Source organism: Tachypleus tridentatus, chromosome 10 (genome assembly GCF_004210375.1).
Source record: "Tachypleus tridentatus isolate NWPU-2018 chromosome 10, ASM421037v1, whole genome shotgun sequence".
In the NCBI taxonomy this organism is placed as follows: domain Eukaryota; kingdom Metazoa; phylum Arthropoda; class Merostomata; order Xiphosura; family Limulidae; genus Tachypleus; species Tachypleus tridentatus.
The window spans coordinates 89,282,224-89,307,385 of NC_134834.1; the positions used below are offsets into that span (position 1 = coordinate 89,282,224).

Here is a 25,162-nt window from a genome sequence, read left to right on the forward strand (position 1 = left end):
AACCGACTAGAAAGAAGGCAGCTAGTCATCACCATCCATCGCCGACTCTTGGGCTACTCTTTTACCAACGTGTAATGGGATTGATCGTCACATTATAACGCCCCCATGGCTGAAAGGGTGAGCATGTTTGGTGTGACGGGGATTCGAACCCTCACCTCTCGAATTACGAGTCGAGCGCCTTAACCACCTGGCCATGCAGGTTTTTTTGGAGTTTTTTATATATAGCATTCTCAAAACCTGAAACATAATGTATCACTTTGACATGTTTTTACTTTACACTGCATGCATTAGTTATCAGAGGCGTCGCTAGGTGCTTAAAAGATTTGAGGTTCGTGCCCATAGAAGCGGGGATTTTGGCCGTTTCACTCTGATATATGTCACGATTTTCGAATCTTATTTTTCAAGACATTGACTGGGGATTCGGGGTACGAGCCCCGTGTGCCAGTGCTTAGCGCCGCCTCTGATTCTTACAATAGCAAAAGGTTTCTGTTTTAACATCTGACTCATCCATAGTGGACCCTGTAGAGCAGTATCATCCCAAAGCTTACCGACGAGGACACCGAAGAAAGTACCTGTGATCTCCGGATCTCTCAGTGATAAAGGAAATAATGACGGTACTGGGCCGTTCTCCAATCCACAGTATGCTCTAAAAAATGCACTGAAAACAATAACCAGTGACGACTGGTAAGTTCAGCTGCAACAATATACAGTTTTCATATCGAACCGAGAGTTTGTTTAATTTTTATTACGAAGATAATAATTTGTAGACTATCTCTAAGTAATTATAAAGAATAGTACGGTTTCTAAATATTAATACATTAATAATCTAAAATTCTTTCTTGCTGTGAAAACACCTTTTTTGTAAGGGAGCAGTCCTTAAAAAATTGTATAGTGAATTTTTGTGTTTTCTAATGAAGATAATAATTAAAATGTTGTTTGTGTGTGATAAGCCTAACACTATAAGTAAACACATCTATATTTTGTTTAATTAATCCTCAGTGAACTCGAACTTGTGTTCTGTGTCTGGTTTTTAAAGGCTGCAATAAGACAATCAATATCTTAAAGGTCAGAATCAAAGCTTGGTATTCTGTTTGTATTACATGTATCAGGTCATCCCTTAAGTAATGTTCGATTTTTAGGTTGAGAAAAGTAGAAAAGATTTCAAACCCTTTTAATGTTATTTAATCAATAATGTATGTTTCATTATTAATAATTACTTCTTGCCATCGATTCACAAGCTTTTGAATGCCACTTCTATAAAATTATTGGGCTTTGGAGGAAAAGAATGTAGAGAGAGTAGTTTTGACATCGTCATGCGTTCCAAGCTCTTTTCCATCAAGATTGTTCTGCAAACTTTGAAACAGATGATAATCAGATGAAGCAAGGTTTGGAGAATAAAGAGGATGTGGAAGTTTTCCCAGTTTAGCTCTTCAATTTTTACAGATGTGATCCTTGCTATATGGGGCCGTGCATTATCGTGTTGTAAAACAACACCTTTACGATTGATCGAAGCAGGCCTTTTTTTTTCAGTGCAACATTCAAGCGCTCTAACTGTTGACAGTAGACGTATGATGTAGTTGTTACATTGAGTAGCAGCAATTCAAAGTGGATCACACCAACAATATTCCACCAAACGCTTAACAAGACTTTCCTAGGGTGAAGGTCCATTTTGGGCTGTGCTTTAGTCAATTTACCTGCACTAAGCCATTGTCTGCGGCGCTTATTTTCGTAAAATATCCGTTTTTCATCTTCAATCACTAACATGTCCAAAAAAGGTGAGTTACGTTCACGAGAGTGCAGAGAAGTGCAAATGTCCACTCTTATTCTAAGATTGGCTTCTGTAGACTCATGGGAGACCCATTTTCCAAGTTTTGACACATTTTCAAACTGTTGCAGATGTAGGTGAACTGTTGAATGGGTTTAATTAAGCTTCTGTAATAGTTCTTCAACTGTTACAGCACAATCTTCATCAAGTGCAGCCAGCAGTAAGTCATCATTAAACTAAACAGGACGACCTGAACGTTGTGCATTACTTAAGCTGTAATCACCGGATCTGAACTTCTGAAACCACCTTCAACATTTCCTTTCATTGCGAGACTCCGCACCATAAACACCTTGAGTGTTTTGTGTAGTTTCTGCTGCACTATTGCCTTTTTTAAACTCATGAAGCATTATATGCCTGATATTTCTCTCAGGCACATCCATCTTCATAAGGGTTTATTTGATTAAAGATCTGAAAAAGTGTAGTTTGGTCAGTTTCTTTTATTTGTCTGAACATTTTTGTACACGTCCTACTACATATTTTAGTCATTAACGTCTTCTAGAAAAACAGAAATGATGATGCACTTTCTGTATTAAATTTTCTGACATTACTTATGGGATGACCTGATAAATACTGTGGGTGAGACAGTTTGAAGACTATTTTATTTAGTTTCCCATACAAAAAATCAGTTTCTTGCATTCACCATTTAAATATGTTTCAAAGCTAAATTTATCCTTAATTGTTCATTTTAACTGGGAAATGGTATATATATACAAATGTTAATATGCTTTCTAGTTGCTTAAAAAACAATTCACACAAGATGGAGCTATGAATGACTGCGTATTACATTATACTGAGTAACAGTGCATTGTTTTGTACAGGGTGTACACTAGCAAGTGACAAAAGATGGATGCCATGAGTGGTTGTGTTCCATGGTATACAGTGTGAACATTAACATGTTAGGGAAGATAAATGCTGTGAATGGTTTTATACTGTATTATACAGTGTTAACGTAACTTAATTTGATGACATGATTGATTGCGTTGTGCTTTACAATTCATAACAGTTTGTTTAACTGCTTCTGTTCTTATAGGCAACAAAAGGTAGATGCCATGAACGATATTGAAAGACTAGCAGCACATCATCCTCAAGACCTCCAGGTGGAGCTACATTCTGTTGTATTAGCTCTTTTGCCAGAAGTTCGGAATTTGAGATCAAGTGTTTCTCGAATGGCAATCAACACCCTTGGAGAACTTTTCCGAACGTTTAAACGTCACATGGAAACAGTAAGCGTGCTTGGTACTCTAAATACCTGACTAGCTGATAACTTGATGTCAGTTGGTCGTCTACCTTCGTCATAATGTATTCAAGACATCATCCTTGCGTCACAAGTATTGTTAATCATATTTAATCACTCTAGACAAGTTGAGTACGTCACTACCGGTATTGAATTATTCATGCGTCTTTTTATCGTCATTCCTTCAGAGCGTGGAGTTTTCTTGTAATGAGTTAATAAGGAACTGCTGTCCTTCTTTCTCATGACCACGGTTGTGACAGATGGAGAATATTAACCTTCAATTTGACATAAAAAAATAAATTTTCAATTTTATTCGAGCGAAATAGTTGCCAGAGCCTGTTGAGTTATAATTCAGCATCTATTATAATATCCTCAGTTTTTGTCTGTTCTGATAATGCTCTCGCACCTTACTATCTAAATGCGCATGCGCGCACATTTCATTTCAACGGATGTAACCAAAACGTGTATATAAATATACTTTAATAGACATTTTGTACAACAACGTATTGAAAAGTTTATCAAAGATTTTGAAAATGTCTAACGTTAGATCGTATAATAACGTTATAAATGTTTTTATTGATAGTATAAAGTATGGTAAAGTTTAGCCTTAACTAAAGTAAAGAGAAAAATCCACACAACTTATAGTGTTAACCTATTTATCGAATATAGACTGTATAACTCATGTCAGGCCTAAGAAATCCTGTATTTAAAGAATTAATGTTGCAAAAAAGATATAAATTTGACCACAAATATTTTAACGGTTGTTGCTAGTTAAGTCATTGTGAATCGTTATAATGTTGTTATTAAGAGTATCTTACTGATTCAGCTTAGCATGACCAGATGACTGGGGTAGGCGATTCGCACTCCGACAGCAGCGGGTTCGAATCCTTGTCCCAACAAACATGTTTATCATGTCAGTCATAGGGACAGTGAATCCCACTACTCGTTAGTAAAAGAGTAGTCTAAGAGGGTAGTTAATTATTAGCTGCCTTTACTGGAAGGCTCATAACAAATGTTACTAGTTTATTCTATTGATAGATTTGTTCAGAATTACGTTTGGACATGACTTTCTCCTCGCAAGACCTTTTGTTTATTTATTCCAACTCAAACTCTGAATAGTACTTCACATTTACTAATCGCCTGCCATACATGTTAAAAGATATAACCTTTAACCTTTGTCAGAAACTTTCTATTATTTATTTGTCAAACACTGTCTCTTTATTCACGGTTAATATCTGTGTACTGCAATAATACCAATACGAGGTTTTAATGTCATTAAAATAATTCTTCTCACTGGTTATAAAAACGTTAGATGTTCAAGATAAGGATCTTAATATATCAAAAATATATTTACCTGTAAACCTTGAAATTAGCCAATATCATAAAGGTCAGAATTAGACATGTTAGTAATTAGACCGTATACATGGTCTCAAAGCGCAAAACATGTTTCTACAGCAGCGGAATGGAAACTATAAATCGTCAATTAGGCTTTCAGTAAATAATCTAATCAATGCTGCTGAACTAGTCATAAATTTTATCAGCTTTAGTTTGATAGTCAGTATTAAAAATAAATTATTGATTTTCTTACGTGGGAAAGATTGATACGTAAATTGACCAATATCTTTGTCGGTCAACTTCAAGAGAACATAATATCCAGTAATAAATCTCATTACATTTTCTGTATGAGATTAACGTTGAATCAAAACTCAAAACAGACTATAGACTAATAACTTTAATCTTACTTTTTAATATAAACACAACATACCTGGTATATTACCTCATTTATCTGACACAATTATTTCTTACAACTATGGATAGACCAGTTTTATAAACATTCATCTATACTTTACATTCAGGCATACTATAATCAGGAAACACGACGTTCTAAATTTTAAATTAATAAAGCTCCATATACAGTTTAAGTTATAAATAAGATATCATTACTAGAACTGCAGCTGATTTTAATCTCCTTAATAATTTTTTATCTCCCTCAATCCAATCTAAAAACAGCTAGGAATCCCCATCCAATTCAATCCGTACTAAAGAAACACTAAAATAATCAATCATTGTTTTAATATCTACTACTTACACAACAGATAAGTCACTAACACAATTCTTATAAAACATTTTATATTTTGGATGACATTTCTCTGAAATCCATCCCATGATTTTATGTTAATGTGACATTGACATAGATGTGATATGTATTAATCGACCAGCAATATCAGTATTTTTATCACTAATTGCGATGCTTTTGGTGATAAAAATACAGGCGATGTTTAATGTTTGTTATATATTTTTCACAATATGGAACAGAAAAAAAGTTTTGTGTATAGTCGTCTTTAATTTTAAAGTTTTACACCAGGTGGAAAGTTGATATTCAACAGCACCCATAGACAACATCTTAAACTACTCTTTTCTAACCGAATAGAGGGATTTGAGTGTCGCAATAACAGTGTACCCAAGGCTGCAACATTTGGAAATCGTTTCTGCGAGAATTGGGACGCGAACAAGGAAACATTGGATTCACAGTCCAGGCAAACTATTCACTAAACCATGCCAAGCTAATGTTTTGATACGTGATTTCTTATTAATTTTAGAATAACTGTACAAGGTTATAGGTCTACCTACTGGAAGAACTGACACTTCAGTTAATTTTTTAAGTTTTTCAGAGAGACTTATGAATAAAACTTATATGCTCATCAAGTAATAAATGTTCGAGCTTTATTATACCTTTTTTTGTAAGTGTTAGTTTCTCTGGTCTCAAGTTTTCATTCATATCTATTGGCTTACGTATTTAAACAACTTAAGTAATTATGTAAATGCCATATACGGGTGATGACGTATTAGGTACTCAGAGCCCAGAGGTAAAACACTCTTGTGTACAATTCAAATGAACCAGCTGAAACTAAGTTATTTAAAAGTCTTGCAAACAGAAGGTGTAATAGAAGTAATGAAAGTCTTAATTTATTTATAGAGTTTATTAATAAATCCTACAGTTTCATTAACCCTAAGCCACATGAGAAAAAGAAAATACATATATTACTATTTGTTTTTGTTATACTCAGCTATTCCTGTTTCTTTGTTTTATGAATATTCCTCAAAGATACACGAGCGCTATTTCCTTTGGCCGTCCCTAATTTAGCAGTTTAAAACTAGAGGGAAGGTAGTTAGTTATTACCACCCACCGCCAACTCTTAGGCTGTTCTTTTACTAACAAAGAGTAGTATGACCGTCACACAACAATGTCCTCACGGCTAAATGGGGCGAGCGTGTTTGGTGTAACTGGAATTTGAACCAGCGCCCCTGAGATCACGAGTCAGCCGCACTAACCATGTAGCCATGCCGGACTCGATGTTGTTGCAATACTTATTTAAGTCAAAGCTATAAATTATATTTTAAAGTGTATATGCTAAAATTAACATTATTGTAACTTTACTGATTTTCCACAAATGATTTTTAAACGCATTTAACAAAATGTACCTTTACTTGATGAAGACGAATATTGTTAAACTAAAATCTACCTTTTTAAAAAACTATATAAAGATCCTTTGTTTTATTGTAACATATCTGTTATATTATAACCTGTTTACCTATTTTTGTACATAGTTCTGGTTTCTTTCTGCTAGGATTTGGACTTGATCACAAAAACACTCCTTCACAAATCGGGTGAGAATGTTGGTTTCATTCGGGAAGATATCGACAATACGATGCGACATCTAGTGGAGGGAGTTTCCTCACAGAAAGCTGTGTTAGCCATTGTAGCAGGTGGAGCTAGGTTAGTAGTTGATTACTTAATACGGTAGTCTGAAACTAGCGTGTTCCAAATGGCAGCATGTGGACTTCACATTACCTCTAGATCTGGGTTGATTCGGCCACGCACTCATGTGAATTACACAATACTGTTACTAGGAAAGCTCCATTTTAGTAAATTATATAACGTTATGACCCTTTAATGTGTCTATCCATTAAAATTCGGGCTCTCCATAAGACATTACTTTTAAGGCCTTTAATGTTATCTGTGAGGACAATAAAAGTGTATTGGACAAACGACAATGGTATAAATTTCATTGTTAACTATAAGTTATCATTTTAAAAATGACTGTTAGCAATCGCTTGAGAAAAATTCTTAATTGTGTATTTCAATTTTTTTTCTTTATATCAGATTATGACAGGTTGTGATGTTCTTTTCAAAAAACTAATACATGCATTTGAAACGATTGGGCCTACACACCTTTAATAGTGTAAAAAATCTTGTAAAATAAAGTGTAATTTTTATATCTAGTCATAGAAACCCAGCCGTTCGGAAGACAGCGGCTCAGTTACTTTCTATGGCAGTGGAGAAATTAGGCTCAGCCAGATGTTTAACAGGCTGTAAGGAAGTGGCTGAAAAGGTTTTGCCAGCAACTGCAAGCTTTGTGATGGATTGTTCACCATTAGCTAGGTTAGAAATAAACCATAATCTTGTGATTTAACCGTTAAGAGGAATTTGTTTAAAATATTTATTTTCTGAGGAAGAAAAAACTGATGTAATATCTTCCTTAATTATTACATTAGTATATTTTATACAAACAAAGATTTTATACTTTTACCGAATAATAATTATTTTAATAAATATTCGATATTCTTTACGTGGAGTGAAATCTAGTAGTAAATCTGATATAAAATGTAAACTCTTGTTGTTTTCCCAAGCTGTTATGATTCGTTTTATGCTTCTAAGATACAATAGTAACTACAATGAGGAGATAAACGTAAATATTTTGTTCTAACTACACGTTCTTTAAATTATAATTTATAGACAAAACCCGTGTAACAATAATTATTATAATATCTCTAGTTTTAATTTTCGTCTATTATTTTAGCAATAGAATGTTATCTGTAAAGATTTTTTTACATAAAAATGGTTCGGTCATTTGATATTCTACTGTGAATGAGAAACTGAATTTAAACATATGAACAAGAGAGCCTTTGATAGGTCAGGTCACTTACGTTTTGTCAAATTGAAACATGAAAATGTTTGTTTTCTATTTTTGTTTTCGGATGATCTGTTTACTTCCAACTGTTTATACCAGGTATTATGGACGAAAAATCTTCTTTATTCTAATGGAACATCCTGATTTTGAGAGTTCCTTACACAAGAATGTTTCTGGAAACACTATTCGAAATATAAGTAGTGTTCTAGATTCCATAAGAAAAAAGGTAAAATTTTCATTTTTTTTACATCGTTGATTGTTGAATAGTCGTTGAATATAATTAATTGTCAGTTACCAAAAAAAAGTTTTTTTTCATTTTGTTGTGAATGATACATGACGTCACTAAGATATTTTTATTGGTTTAAAAAAAACATTAGTACATAAAACAGGTAATTGGTGTAGTTTTTAAGCTATATTGTGTGTAAACAATTTTCAAATTAATATAAGAAATTCTCAACTATTGTGAAACGTTTATTTATAAAAGTAAGTTGACTTAGGGTTAGCAAAATGATATAATTTGATTTGCATTATCCTTAATTCTAACTACACACACTAAGCAAATTATGAATGGGCCGTTAAATATCTTATAAAGATGTAGAAAATTGTTTTAACGGTGGCCGTGAGTGACTTTTACTTTCGGTTGCAGATAACACGAACATGTATATTTAGTTATGTGTGGTCACCATTTTAAAGTTAAATAATATTTTTGTACATAATACACTCTCATATTTTTGTAGTGAGTCACGTTTCTTGATATTCACATTGGGATGTTTATGTTCTGTCCACCTGGAGTAACAAAATCGGATTGTAGTGTTTTAAATCTTCAATCGTTGAGCCAATCGGGGGCTTCAAACATATTAGGTATAGAACAAATACAAACATTTTGTGTCCGGATGGTTAGAGTGTTTGATTCTCAATCTGCGGGTCGTGGGTTCGAATACCCGTTGTTTCCCGATGGGACAGTGGAAAGTTTTCAGATTTACAACGCTACAATCAAGGGTTCGATTCTCTTCGGTGGACACAGCAGATAGCCCGATGTGGCTTTGCTATAAGAAAACACACACACACACACGCTCGAATAGCCGTCCTGCCAAACATGGTCGTCCATTCAGTCGTGGGGCGTTATAAAGTTACAATCAATCCCACTATACTCTCGTCCCTAAGACAAGAGTCCGGTAACGGTCAGTTGCAAACTCTTTCTTTGTTAACCTGAAAATCACCTGTCGAAACGTAGTGTTCTCTGCTTATAAATAAAAATGTTAATACCCATACGAGACGTTCTGAGATACAATCCCACTATCCGTTAGTAAAAGAATAGCTCAAGAGTTAGCGATGGGTGGTGATGACTAGCTGCCTTCCCTCTAGTCTTACATTGCTAAATTATTTACGGTTAATGCAGATAGCTTTCGTGTATCTTTGCGCGAAATTTTTAACACAAACAAAAAATTAATTTATCCTTTTTTCTGTAAATAATAACCTGAACAAATAGTTCACATTTATAAAACAGTTTAAAGCATTTAATATTTGTGTGTGTATTATATATAATTATTAAATTTTTCAACTAAAAAGTGTTACGTTACAAATTGGTAACTTTAAAATTAATTTTGTAGGAACTTGTTTTAATCTCAGATGATTTCGTTTGTGTTGCTATAGAGTTAAGAACGCTTTTTAACCATGAATTTTATTTTATTACCAGGGTATTGGTGAAATGCCTAAGGAAGGCTTCTCAGCTAGTTCAAGTAAAGCGGATCTTTCCAAAAGCCGTTTACTGAGGTCAAAAAACTAACTTAAAACATTGAAGGAACCTTCAGGTCTCTGAGACCGAATGTGATAATGTTTGTTTCTCTCAAGGTGATACGTTGTTGAGTTGCATCATGAATTGTTTAGAAGCGAAAGTACTTTTTAGGATACATATTAGTTGTGGACGTCTTAACACTAAAAGTTTGTATGTCTATCACAAAAATGACATCAATACTTAGATTACTTAACAGACGTATATTTAGTATTCGCAATATTATTTCAGGCAAGAAAACAAACAAATCTCTGTGACTGATTGATTAATCAATAATTCAAAATTACAATGTTTTAAACTTATAAAGGTTACGGTTATGAATCAAGGACTATAAATTACTTATTTCTATAGTGTGAACAAGCATAATATATATATGTTACACATGTAACTGAATAGTACAGTTGTTTGTTTTTTCCACGATAGTTAAACAGATAATTAAAGTCTTAACTTGCATTTATTATGTCAATAAAACAAATTTTCACTCTTCAATAACACTGAATTTAACGTTGAGAAATGTTTTGTGTTATTCTAATAGAAGGTTTATATTACATTTTATTACACTTTTGAACATTTTCAGTTAAAAAGTAAATAACGATTAATACAGATATGACTAATTATTTAACAATAAAAAAGTGACTGACAAAGCTTGATTGCAGATTGAATTGGAATGTTTTTCTTAGGAGTAGTGAATTTTATATTGTTTATTATAAACAATAATTTAACTACGAACTGGCAGTTGATTTCATAGATATTTATGAATATTATTACTGATCTACCGTTAATTATTTTGTGTCAAAATATAATTTGTATACTGTTCTTAGGAAAGTGACTCAGTGTGTAAATAGTGCATATGGTACTTGTAAATAAAATATCTCTGTGACAATTCCCTACGACAATCGTAATGAAGTAACGAATGACTTGTAAGAATTGTGTGATTGATTGTTTACTCATACAATAACAAAAAGAGACCCTCACATCTAGTTATGCATTTTTGTTATGAGAAATGCGGTACCAATATTAATCAATCACATATATGTTGTCTTTGTGTTAAAGTTGGAGTTCCAAACTAAGTTATTCCTTCTAGCAAAAGAAAACTTTTAATAGCTTCATACCGTGAGATTACAATTTATTCTAATAAACAAATAAACAAGTATAGTGATTGTATGAGGTTCCTTGTAGGGACCTTACCACGTGTTTAATATTTCCTATGAACAACCAACAAGATATATTTTACACGTTTATCAAACTTCTCATTTTTATTACAGCTTAACTTGTACGTTCTACATAAAACTATATTCTATCTTTGACATTAGGTTTAATTAACTTTTTTTCTTTAAATTTAAACATTCAAAATGTTCTTAACGTTTGGTTTGTGAGTAAACACAAAGCTATGTAAAGTACTACCTCTGATCTACTCAACCCGGGTATCAACACCCGGTTTCTAGCATTGTAAGTCCGCAGACATACCCGCTTCGTCTCTGAGAGCCTTAAAGTTGGGAAAGTACAAAAGCAACGCAAAATTAGCTAAACATCGATTGAAGATAGCCGGTAATTCTCGCACCTTTGAAAAGTAAAGCTCCTTTCGTTGTGAATGAAATTTAAAGAAAGACCAGTAGAAAGCACTTGGATGATCCAGTTTCCTTGGAAATAAAGGAAGGACTACAACCAAAAGTGTTCGGGTTATCTGATTTCCTTGAAAATTAGGGAAGAAGTTCTATGTACGTACTGAAAATTGTTGAAAGATTTTCCGGACATTATTTTGTGGTTTTTAACAAACATGCATAAACTTACGGAAAGTTAGAAAACGCGAATCTATGGGAGCGCGGATGTGCCTCTGCTACGTAATAATGTGTTTGTTGTGTTTGGTATAGACGAACTGTTCTTTATTGCATCTAAAAATTGCTTTTTATGGCTGTTCACACTAAAAACTTGTATAACGCTGACTTAATTTTATGACAATGCTGATGGTAGTATATATTATGTAGTAGGACAACATTGACTATAGTGTCTTATATCTAAGTTTACGTTTATGCTAACAAGTGGAAGAAACTAATGTTTCTGTTTTCCATTTTAACTACATTATTTCAATCTCTGAATAGGTTTGTAAGCTACACTAATGGTTCTGAAACATTTCAGCCTCACGTTTTATTTAAGCTTCGTTTTGATGTACAAACACAAGCGTAATTTAAAAACAAACTAGGAACGAATATTAATATTTTCAACACTCGACCATTAAGGACTAGTGGTTGCTTGTGGAGTTTTCTAGGACAATTGAAAAACATATAGTGCGATTTTTGTAAACTTGAAGAGAAAACACTAAGTCTACGTAGGCTGTGGGCAAATCTAGAAGCGAGGAGAATGAGTGTGAATAAATAAGTCAGTAGCTAAAACTAGGCTTGTATTTTACAATTTTTACATAATTTTATTGTGCATCATCAACACTAATCCCATGCACCGCGTGCAGTGTGTGAACCTCGTCTGTTTGAGAATCATTAAGCAACGATAAATATGCAGTCTTTATCATGTTTTAAATAAACATTAAGCTAACTAATCACTATGTCAGAAGAGCAAAATTACAAAAATATTTGACATTTTTGGTTTAAAACAATAAGTATGTTTACATAAAACTTGTAATTTTTATTGTGTCAATGTCGTCAGTTAACGCTTCACATTCATAAAATACTATGCTAAGCACTTTTGCTTTAGATACTAATCTGATTCCTTCCCAGAACGAAAAATTAGTTTTTTTCTCTCTTTTGTGCGTGTGTGTTTTCTTATAGCAAAGCCATATCGGACTATCTGCTGAGCCCACCGAGGGAAATCGAACTCCTGATTTTAGCGTTGTAAATCCGTAGACTTACCGCTGTACAAGAGTCAAAAAGATAGAATCTCGAAATTTGGCACGCACAATAAGTAGCGTCTGAGCATTTGCACCTGTTTATTTTTATTTATCCACGTGCATGCGCACGCTTTTGTGAGAGAAGCTAGCAAAAAACTACATATGAAAGAATATGTGGCCGCTATAGTTTCAACTTAAAATAAATCTAGTAACCTGAAACTTTGCACCCATACTAAGTGGACCCTAATGTTTTACACCTAGTTATTGGCACTTATCTTTTTCACGCGCATATGGGCATGCGCATCTTCTTAATGACGCAATTTAGCGAAAAAATACGTATGAAAAAAATGGTTCCCTGGGTAACAGCTTTTAAAATATCGAAAAAGGCAGCTCGTTTGGGTGATAATACGTTCCAACAATGGTTTTTATATCATATAACTTAATATTGTTATTAAAAGGCTAGGTGTTGAAAGTATAAATTTATTATTTAAATTTATAAACCCTGGACAACTCAGAGGGAGTTACCTTTATTAGCTGTCTACATCTTCTAAACGATTTGTTTGTTTGTTTGTTTTTGAATTTCGCACAATCTGTGTTAGCCGTTCCTAATTTAGCAGTGTAAGACTAGAGGGAAGGCAGCTAGTCATCACCACCCACCGCCAACTCTTGGGCTACTCTTTTACCAACAAATAGTGGGATTGACCGTCACATTATAACGCCTCCACGGCTGAAAGGGCGAGCATGTTTGGCGCGACGGGGATGCGAACACGCGACCCTCAGATTACGAGTCGCACGCCTTAACGCGCTTGGCCATGCCGGACGCTTCTAAAGGAGCGAAAAAAGTGTATGGGTTATACTTTTACGATAAAATGGGTTCCGAATATGCACACTGAGTCATTAACATAGTCATCTAAAATAAATTAACCTAATAACCCGAGCGAAGCTGGGTACTTTCGCTAGTTTACTAATATTAAAGGTAATCACGACTGTTTCAATAGCTTGAATTATTTTCAATGTTCTAATAAAGTTTTATTTCTTTTCATGTATGTGGTAAATAATACAGATTTTGTGTTAGCTATATACATGTGTATTGTATATATAACGTTTCGTTGTATTTGGAAGAGCCATTACTATTGTTAATACACATGTTACAGAACGTATGCTTTTCAGTTTTTGGTTTGTTTGTTGTTTTATTTCGCGCAAAGCTACGCGAGGGCTATCTGAGCTAGCCGTCTCTAATTTAGCAGTGAAAGACTAGAGGGAAGGCAGCTAGTCATTACCACCCACCGCCAACTGTTGAGCTACTCTTTTACCAACGAATAGTGGGATTGAACGTAACATTATAACGTCCCCACGACTGAAAGGGCGAGCATATTTGGTGCGACGGGGATTCGAACCCGCGACCCTCGGATTACAATTCGAACGCCTTAACCCACCTGGCGATGCCGAGCCTATGCTTTTCAGAAAAAAAAAAAAAACAACAACAAAAAAATTTTTTAATTTTAATTCATTTCTTATTCTTCAGGCAATTTCAAAGAGATATTTATTCTAAATAAATAAAGGAAATGGTCAGTCAGTGTACCTGAAACACATGTTTCTAATCGGAGAAACACTTTTTCAGATCTTTGTTCTTCTACAGATTACCACCATAAAGCTTTTAAAATTTATGTTCGCTTGTGAATGTCCCTCTTCCAGCTAAAAATAACCAAATGTACAAAACGTGTTCTTGTCTTTTGTAACATATTTTTAACTGCAGTCATTTTTGTTCAATTCATAACTACGATGAAAAAATATAGCTTAATTATTTACTGTAAAACTAATTTCTGACCATTTATTACTATAAGTCAAGCATGAAGCGTAATGATCATTTGAAATGGTTTTCTCTTGTTTATATCAAACATTTCGTGAATTTTGAGATTTCAAATGCATGAAATGGAATTGTTGATCTTCCAGAAACGCATTCCTTTGCACACGACATTGGAATATTAATTACCTCCTGAAATATCCGAATGTAAATGCTGAAGAAATGAATCGTGTTAACAGGGAAGACAAACTGGTAACATTGATGTCCAAAGATATATTTGAATAAAGGCTATGTGTAGTGTTAAATGGATCATTTAAATACTCTACACATAGGTAGATTATTTATTTTAAAATTCAAATTATAAATTAATATATATAAAAAATTGACATCTTATTAGCCAGACGGAGACTAGTATAGTAGATAGTATGCTGTGCCGAACTGTGTTAAAGGAGTGACAGTCAAATCACACATTTAATTAGATTTTGCCCAAGAAGTGTTGATAGTGGGTGATGTTAACTAGTCGCCTTCTCTTTTGTTTATCACGGCAAACATTAAAGAAGGCTAAAGGATATATTTCTGTGTAGCCTCGCATAAATACTTGAAACACGCAAAGAAAGAAATAAGGTTTGTTTTCTGATTCCGTGGAATGAGAAATTTGAATGTTGTTATTTACGGTAAAAATAGTAAGCCTGTCTACTGCTAAGGCTGTTTGCTGCCATCCATAGTTTTGAACGAAAGGTCAGAAAGAAGGTATCAAATCAAAAGCACATCATCTAGCATCTATACTAATTATTTGACTGTTACTGTTACAATGCGATCGCGGTTAGTTAGTTCCGAAGTCTTAGAGCTACACCACAAGGTCAATCCACGCCCTAAGGATCAGAGGTAAAGTATATTTTAAATGCCAAGCACTGTTGATGTGATTGATAATATCTGTTACTTTAAATATTCAGTAACGTGTGGAAAACGAAATAATTACATGATTATACCATAATCATACCAAAAGTTAAGAAACATACACAAACGAAAGTGGACAGAAGCTTTGTAATCAACAATTAGTGCAAACACCTTCTTAAAAATGTCACTTAATCGATCGGTCAACACGCAGTGGAAAAAAGTATATATACGAAACTGAATTACGCTGTTGATGAGATATATAAACTGCCAGATCAAATAGTGCGTTAAGAGTTTAGGGAAAATAGGAATTGTTGCTGTCTTTACAGATCAGCCAACAGACCATCTTGAAAAAAATGAATCTATCTTCTTTGTGGTTTCGAGATCGTTTTACTTCACCAAATAGTAACCTAAGTTAATATAGGTTACGATATGGTGAAGTGAAACAGACTCGAAACCACATAGATATTTATACGCTTAATATTATGAGAGGTATAACGTATTATACTGAAAATCTTCAATAAACGAAACTGTAGTCCATAGCAAAGGGTAGAACCAATCCAGAAATATATTAGGACTTTACATCACAAATTCTATTTTCAATTTAGTCTCTAATAAAAAAAAGAAATTATATTTAACATATCTACAATGTTTCTAACCATCTGGTTGTTTAAACATCGTAATCTGTGGGTGGTAGGTTTGAATCCAAGTTCCCCCAAACATGTTAGCCCTTTCAGCCGTGAGGTATTATAATGTGATGGTTAATCACACTATCAGTTGGCCAAAGAGTAGACCAAGAGTTGGTTGTTGGTAATGATGACTAGCTGCCTTGCCACTAGTCCTATACTGCTAAATTGGGAACGGCTAGCGCAAATAGCCCTCGTGTAGCTTTGCCCAAAATTCATAACAAACAAACTAGCATTATATAATTTCTCAAAAAAGAAGAAACATGATATAATATCATTCCCCTTAAGTAGCTCTCTACGGTTTATCAGTAAAAATAATATAATGACATATTTATTTACTAGGCCCGTGTAGTTTCTTGCTGTTGGGGTGCTGTTATATTCCTCTTACTGTTTTGTTTTTTATTAGTTGTCATGATAGTCGTTTTGGTTTTATAAATCTTCATGGGAAAACCCAAAAGGCTAACAAAGAGGCGCTCAGAAACTGTTGTTTCTCTTCAGCCTCACACGCGTTCTTAGATTAACCCCGTCTAGAGGGATAAAGTAAAATCTTGATTTATTTTTGTTAAAGAAAACTGAAAAAACAGGAATGCCGAGAAGCAGGACAGCTGGGCTATTTCGGTGAAAATTGATTAAATCTTATTAAAAGGACTTCCTAAGATGAAACTCGTGGTGAAGCAGAGAGATCCAAACTGCAGCCCGTCACGTTTTATCACAGGAATCATTGATATAAGTAAAGAAAGTAAAGAGAGAGGTGGAGAAAAAACTAACAAACACACAAACCACTAAAAATAATAATAAAACTCAAAAAAACACATACCGAGAAAAAAAAGAAGGGGTAGGAGAGAGAGGAAAAAAGGAGAAGATGTGGCAGAGAAGACAGGAAAGAAAGAGAGAAAGGGAGAATGGTAGAAGAGAAAGAGAGAAGGAGAAATTTAAACAATATAAAATAAAAAGGGGTTATGGAGATATAGAGGAAGGGGTCCTTTCAGAACCAGGATGCCAGGGATCTTTCCTCTTACTGATGAAGCGTATTGGCTTATATAAGGCTGATTAAAAAAAAATGTTAAAATATATTTTAAGCTTATTGTGATAATATATCATTCAAACAACCAATCAGCAGATCCCACTTTGCCAGTTTCACTGATTTTGTTACTCGGGTATTGCTTTTAGAAGTTTTTAGCATATTATTTGTTCTATGACTAATGTTTCCCTGTAGAACAGCGGTAGATTTACAAATTTACAAATCTAAGATCCTAGGTCGGTTTTCCACTTAGGACAGAGTGCAAATGGTCTATTAAGTAGCTTTTATCAATACATTATCAGCAACCACAAAAAACAATCACTATTTGCAATTATGAGAATTTGATGTATCAAATCTCCCAGCTGTGTTACTCTGCTCATTATCAATGAACCGATAGAGAATGTAGTATCTATTCTACTCGTTAGCAGCAACAAGGAAAGTTTAGTGCAGCATTTTATTTACAATCGTTATTCAATTGAAGAATATAATATGCATTCTACTCGTTAGTATGGAAAAGGAATGTTTTGTGTAGTATTTTGCTCTCTATCAGCAATCTATCAAAAATATTGTATATATTCTACTCATTAGCAGCAACAAGGAAAGCTTCGTGTAGCAGTTTATTCACAATCAACATTCAATTAAATAATATAGTATATATTATACTTGTTAATAGCAACAAAAAAAATGTCATGTGGGGATCCGACATGGCCAGGTGGGTTAAGGTGTTCGACTCGTAATCCTAGGGTCTCGGGTTTGAATCCCCTTTACACCAAACATGCTCGTCTTTTCACCCGTGGGGGCGTTATAATGTAACGGTCAATCCCACTATTTGTTGGTAAAAGAGTAGCCCAAGAGCTGGTGGTGGGTGGTGATGACTAGCTGCCTTCCCTCTAGTATTACACTGGTAAATTAGGGACTGCTAGTGCAGACAGCCCTTGAGTAGCTTTGTGCGAAATTCCAAAAAAAAAAAAAAATTATATTTACAATCAGTTAAAGAATATGGTATATATATTCTACTCGTGAACAGAAACAAGGAAAGCTTCGTATAGCAGTTTATTCACAATCTACATTCAATTAAATAATATAATATAAATATACATATGTATAACTCGTTACCAGCAACAAGGAATGTTTCGTGTAGCATTTCACACACTATGAACAATCACGAACTTCTGTCAGTCACTACACAGTGGTTTATTATTTCTCCTTACCAACAGTAAGGACAATTTATTCTGCTACTCCACTTTCGAATAATTCGGTGTCTATCTCACCCAAAAATCCTTAGAAAAATATTTACCGGTGTATTTTTATGTCCTGAATCTAAATTCTAGACCAACTTTCCCCATATTGTGTTTTCACGGGGATATCAAGCAACGAGCATATATAAAAAAATCGTTGTAAGTAAAATAACTTGACCCAGGGGCAAAAGTCGTCGTGTTTTCTTCTTTTTTTCTTTTTTCTTTTGAAGGTTTAAGTTCAACCTCTGTCAGATTATTTTTTCCTAAGCTTACTGATTATGTTAAATAAAATATTGCCAGATCATGTCGATTTACTTCCTGGTAAAGCGGGATTTTCCCTTATTTATTTAATGATGAAACTTCTCGACATCAAACCAGATTTCTTTATGAAAAACCATGTGGAGAAAAATATTTTTTGGATTCAGAGTGAACTAGCGTATCAGTGAAATATATATTCAGGGCATTTTCAGGTGTGATATTTGACGAGATATCCGTATCGTTACTAACAGCCAGGACAAACAGTTTTTTGTTCAGTACTAACAATAACGATGCCCCCAGTAGTACAGCTAGAAACAAGGTTTCGATACCCCTGATGAGCAGAACACAGATAGCCTATTGTGTAGCTTTGTCCTTAACATCAAAAACAAACAAATAATTAGGATAATTCAGTTTAATGATCTACTTAATACAAACAACCATCACAATTTAGTTTAATATTGAATTCACTTCCAGCAGTAATGCAGTGTTTTACTTAATTAACTGGAACAATTAAGAATGAATAACGCAGTATTTTTTCACAGTCCTAGCAATAGAAAAGAAATTGTTATTTAGTACAGACAATAAGATTGGATGGATATAGCTTCTAAGGTTCGTTTTAAACAACTACTAATGTTCTGATGCACTGGTATCAAATACGTTACAGGTATTCAAGCCAGTTTAATATTTCTTCTTTTGAATACAATTTATTGTCCGTTTATAATCAACGAACTAATCATCAAGCAATATTTGTACAGTGTGTTAACAGTTGTGCAGCAGAGATGAGCACAAAGGACATTTCTGGTAGATGTTTTGTAAAGAAAGAAAGGCAAAATATTACAAAATTCGTCATAAAAAGCGTATTTTGGAATAAAACTTGTGAGCCAAGACAATTCATGGACTCCGCGTAAAGTTTGCACCGTTTGTATCAAAGAGCTGAGACAACAGATTACAGGTAAGAAAGAGTATTTGCCTTTTGGAATTTCAATGGTCGGGCATGACCCTAGAAACTACGGATATGACTGCTTTTTATTTTTTCATGTAATATGCAGACAATCAATCTACTAGTAAACCTGTTTTTCGTAGACCTGATGCACCTGCACCTACTCTAACGGAGACTCTTGATACAATTACATCTGATTCTGAACCTGATATCAATAGAAATGATGATTAGGTGTTTTTTGTTTTTTTTCAATATGTAAAATCTGGAATGGTTTCATTAAGACACCGGGAAAATAGAGAGAAGTTACCTTGGAATGTGGAACATCAGCATGGTGAATGAATACTACTGGAACAAAAATTAAAGGGATATGAAACATCACAATTGACGCAGTGAAGGTTCAGGTAACACTTATAGACGTCATGGTCCTTGCCACAACAACATGCACACGTCACAGAACCATGATAGGATGCCTTTAAATGACAAAACCACTAACACTAAAACACCTGAGAGGACATACCTTACAATTAAGATAACCTGCCTTGAGAAAAGCACCATGGAGTCGTACATATAGGAAACACTCTACAATAACAAACAAAAAATATTGCAGTAACGTCAGGGCTTTGTGAACATTATATCCAAAAACCAGCAACAGACATAATGTCCACAACAACCGCTGAGAACATCCAACACAAGTACTCATTTGGCTCTTGTCCAACAAAATCAGTTTTTGAATTTCGCGCAAATCTACACGAGGGCTATAATCGTTAGCCATCCCTAATTTAGCAATGTAAGGCTAGAGGGAAAGCAGCTATTCACCACCACCCACCGCTAACTTTTGGGCTACTCTTTTATCAACAAATAGTGGAATTGCCCGTTACATTATAACCCCCACAGCTGAAAGGGCAAGCATGTTTGGTGCGACGGACATTTGAATGCGCGACCCTCAAATTAAGAATCAAACGTCTTAACCTCCTGTTCTCTTGTAGTTCATTTGTTAAGCAATAAATCTATATAAATATAATAGTACTGTCTATTGTACACCCACGTAAATACTTTATAGAGTATGGGTTGATCTTCACGAAAACTTGTATGTAGGTTTATTACATTCTACAATATGATTACATTTTTGAATTCTTGATGTGTTTTGAAAATATCGAATTTACATAATTTATATGATTAAAATATATGTTAATCTCATATATATAATTCTGGTAAGTTTCTGTCTATTAACTGTGTGTGTTTATGTATTGTACGGAATGAATGTATCTAAATAAGTATCATTTTAATGTGTGCTTGATATGCTAATACTTTTTTAAAATATATTTTTAAAGTTATTATAATAGTAAAACTGTAGTTTGTAGGATACTACTTTGACAGAGAGCGCTACAAACTATAAACAACAAACATTAGATTTTAATTTTCTATCATATTTTTGTTGAAAGGATAGTTACCTTCGACTGTGTTATGGTAAGTTCTTTAAAAGCTGTTGTATTGTAAAACCCTAAATTGTGAAAAATCCTAGAAATGTAGAAATGGACTTTACATTGATTAAATACTACTAATAGTAATTAGTGTAGACGTAAGGTAAATAATATGATAAAATATTACACCACCATCATAATTCGTATCACTAGTATGAGTACAGATTAGTTTAACTTCTACTGTTATTGTTCTTGCTAATTCTAAATTATTATTTTCAAATTAACATATAAAGAAATAACTCAAACTTAACTTTAAATAGCTTATTTTGTTTGTTCTTCTATAATAATTATATTTGACAGGGTGGCCACAAATGGGGAAAACTAAGGAACTTTAAAAGCGTTGAAAAAAAAGTACCTGATGGAGTTTTACAAGTAATGACTTTTTTGATACAGAAATGTATCAGGCTGAGTGTTTACATAAATTTATTTGCTTAAGTATATGCATTTATTAACAAGTAGTTTGTAGTAAAAACGTATTTTTTCACTTTCTTAATGTATATTTTTGAAAGTCATTGCTTTTTATTAAGTGCTCTCATTTTTATTACATTAGGAAGAGAACACTGATGCAGAAAAGAAGCACAGAACGAATGTTCAGTGTGATAAAATGTACGCCTTAGCAGATGAAGCCAAAAACTACAAGCACTTTGAAACATCTGAAAAATTCATAATAGGTACTATGTTTGAACCTAAAACTGAACAAGAAATCAATACAGAAGAAATAAAATACTACCTGAAGGAACAGGTGAAAGATAAATTACATAATTTAATTATCAAAGGTAAGGTTTATACTTACATACTTTAGCTTTTAATAAAACTATGCTGGATTCGTGAACTAGTTGTTATTTTTAAATATAACATTGGTTTGGGACAACATTAAACCTCTTGGTCCATTGTGGCTGTTCCATCCTCTAAACTAAAGTAATATAATCTTAAAGACGGGCCTTATCTCATTCATATACTTATCAAGCCTTTTCTTAAACTCACTTCAGTTTACTGCTTCTCCAACATTGGAAGGCAACTCATCACAAAGGCCAAACACACTATTTGGAAAATAAAATTGTCTTAGCTGAGAGTGGCTTCAACTTTGCTTAAATCTATATTTATGTTCTCTAGTTCTGTAATTCTTGCTGTTAAGTGTGAAAAGTGTTGATGCATCAAAATTATCACTTCCTTTTACACTCTTAAATACTTTAATCAGGTCCTCTCTAACTCTTCCTTTTTTTTAAAAAAAAGAAAACAATTTTAAGTATCTTAATATCTTCTAATTTGACAACTACTCTATCCCAGATGCCATTTTAATAACCCTACTCTGAACCCTTTACAAGAGTTCAATGTCTTTCCTAATGTAAGAAGCCCATGACTGAACATGATTGTTCAGTTCTTCATATGTGGCCTAACAAATAAAGTTTACAATGAAATTATAACCTCCAAAACTTGTATTAAATATTTTTGAATATACAACAAAAATTCTTATTTGTCATACCATAAGCAATAACACACTGTTTGAATGGCTTTAGAGACTGATTTGACTATTACACCAAATTCCCTTTCTTTCGTAACACTGTTAAGGTTATTCACATCCAAATTGTAGTTATAATTCAACTTATGATAACACATGCGCTATATTGTATTTATTATAATAAAAATTAATTTACTGTTCATATGCCCAATTCACTAAGTGATCTTAATCCTGCTGTAAATCAGCAGCATTCTCTTTACAGCTAGCAACACCAAAGACCTTATTATCATCTGCAAATTGAAGTAATTTTAATTTATGTAAAACATTCATATATTTTCTAATTTGTTTACTTTTTATTGCTTTGCCAGGAAAAGACTTGGATACCACTTCTGGTATAACTGATGATACTTACACCATTCAGAGTGATTTTAGTTGCAGTTTGAATGATATTTCTTCTATAAAAACTGCCACAGAAAGCAACAAGAAAGAAATTTGTGTCTTTTCAGTAAATGGGTTTGATGTTGATGATATAAAACTTGTAGAAGGTTTGCTGAAGATAGAGATGCTAGATCAAAAACTTGCCATGAAACAGGCAGATGAACAAACATTAAAAGAAAAGAGATTAAACTTTAAAAAACTGTTTAAAAGTGAACTTGAGCAGCTAAATTTGTTAGGAAGAAAAGAATCACAAGAAGAAAGAGAAAACACATTCAAATACTTAACCTTGGAAGGTGCAGTACCAGAAAACACCTGGGAAGGTAAGTTGATTGTCAAGGTATACATTCATTTAATTAATTAAGAAAACTGGGCATATGGGTAAAGAGAACAGTATGGCCCTTCAAGTTGTCCTTGTATACTCACCTCTGAGAAGAAGAAAACATTTAAATACATCCATTATCTTTCAAGAAATCATATTTTTTATCTTAACATCTTGTAAGGTTCTGGCTGTCACTACTACTGAGGGCAACTGATTATGTAAGATCATCTTGTTGTTAGTTTCCCTCTGAATAAATACTCTTTATTAGGTGAAGAGACCAAATCTATGCAGAGTATTCAAAGTGTAGCCTAACTAGCAGTTTAATTATTGTTGTTAGTTTCCCTCTGAACAATTACTCTTTATTAGGTGAAGAGACCAAATCTATGCAGAGTATTCAAAGTGTAGCCTAACTAGCAGTTTAATTATTGTTGTTAGTTTCCCTCTGAACAATTACTCTTTATTAGGTGAAGAGACCAAATCTATGCAGAGTATTCAAAGTGTAGCCTAACTAGCAGTTTAATTATTGTTGTTAGTTTCCCTCTGAACAATTACTCTTTATTAGGTGAAGAGACCAAATCTATGCAGAGTATTCAAAGTGTAGCCTAACTAGCAGTTTAATTATTGTTGTTAGTTTCCCTCTGAACAATTACTCTTTATTAGGTGAAGAGACCAAATCTAGGCAGAGTATTCAAAGTGTAGCCTAACTAGCAGTTTTTATTTAGAATTAATTATGTTTCTTAGCTTTTATGCAGTATGTTTGTAGATATACCCTAAAATCCAATTTCTTTTTTTAGTGTATTTCCATGTATAATAAACATGGGCCTAAATTAAAATAACCCAAATGTATTTCTGTGCACTTGCTGTAATTAAAGGTAGTCTGCCAGAAATTTCTCCACCTTGATGCTCGATACAAGTGCTTTTTTTTTTAGTTTTTGAACATCTTCCACATGGCTAAAAATACTAAAATTTAATGTCATCATTAGATTTTACTAACAGGCCTCCTATTGAAACCTATAAGAAGAATCTTTTGTTCTCATCCTCTGTTTCTGTTGAAACTAGGTTAAAAAACTTTTGAAAAATGTATAAGACCTAAGTATAGGAGCTGACATGTTGTCCTACCGCAGAAACAAGCAGGAGCAGTACATTAAAGACAACACTCTACTAATTTAAGGTTTGTTTGTGAATCATTAAATCATCTTTTAAAAGTAAGTACATTCATTTTCAGCTTAACAGATGCCAGAATACAGAAAGTTGCAATTAAGTGGTGACAAGACTGGCTAGCTACATGTGTATTGTAATAAATAGATTATCATATTTGTGTCAGGTGATTTTATATTGTGTTCAATAATTGTAACAGGAGTATGTGACAACAAGCAGGCTTTATGCATAAGGCCAATTTTTCAGACTCGGGTCCCTGAAGATGATAGCTATCAGCATAATATACCTCACAATAAGTTGTGTGTGAAGTTAGAAAACTCTGAGTTTATGTACAGTATTTTTAAATAGAACTTTTTATGGATATACTGCTGTAACATTGTTATTTTCTTAGCTGGGTCTTTCACATAATCTGGTAACAATAATTTAATGTTTAATCCATCTAATGAAAACAAATTACTTTACTTCCTCCTTTAACATTTCAGAAAGCTGAAAATGATGTTAACTAAGGAGAAATTAACTCACCAGTACAAATGTAACTCAAAGTGCAATAGCAAATACACATATAAATATTTCATGAAAACACATTGATTCAATTCTCCAACTGCAAACAATTCTACATTCTTAACTATTCTTTATTGTTTTTTCAACTCACTGTGTGACTAACCTCTTGCTAGTTCACAGAATGTTATATAGATAATATGTATTTGTTCAAGACATTTGTGGGACTTGCTTAGTCTTAATGCCATGCCTCCTCAGTATGGATTCCTGTACATGGTGAGGGAACCTCAAAGAGAAGGTTCTGT

General features: G+C 33.5%; 2 protein-coding genes across 3 annotated transcripts in view; both read left to right on the top strand.

Moving 5' to 3' along the window:
* Positions 1-10,149, top strand: part of LOC143229838 (uncharacterized) — a 73,985-nt gene extending 63,836 nt beyond the window's left edge. For both annotated transcript variants that reach the window (XM_076462656.1, XM_076462657.1), the window contains 6 exons: positions 514-684; positions 2,856-3,048; positions 6,689-6,837; positions 7,345-7,503; positions 8,132-8,258; positions 9,729-10,149. In XM_076462656.1, the coding sequence (XP_076318771.1) occupies positions 514-684; positions 2,856-3,048; positions 6,689-6,837; positions 7,345-7,503; positions 8,132-8,258; positions 9,729-9,818 (889 nt within the window). In that variant the 3' untranslated portion in view covers positions 9,819-10,149. The remainder of the gene's footprint in view (positions 1-513; positions 685-2,855; positions 3,049-6,688; positions 6,838-7,344; positions 7,504-8,131; positions 8,259-9,728) is intronic.
* A 10,723-nt stretch (positions 10,150-20,872) lies between these two features.
* LOC143229839 (uncharacterized) lies at positions 20,873-24,374 on the top strand. Its single transcript, XM_076462658.1, has 4 exons — positions 20,873-20,971; positions 21,536-21,761; positions 22,813-23,202; positions 24,261-24,374. Exons 1-4 carry the CDS (start codon positions 20,969-20,971, stop codon positions 24,263-24,265), a joined length of 624 nt encoding a protein of 207 aa, XP_076318773.1. The 5' UTR covers positions 20,873-20,968; the 3' UTR covers positions 24,266-24,374.
* The last annotated feature ends 788 nt before the right edge of the window (positions 24,375-25,162 follow it).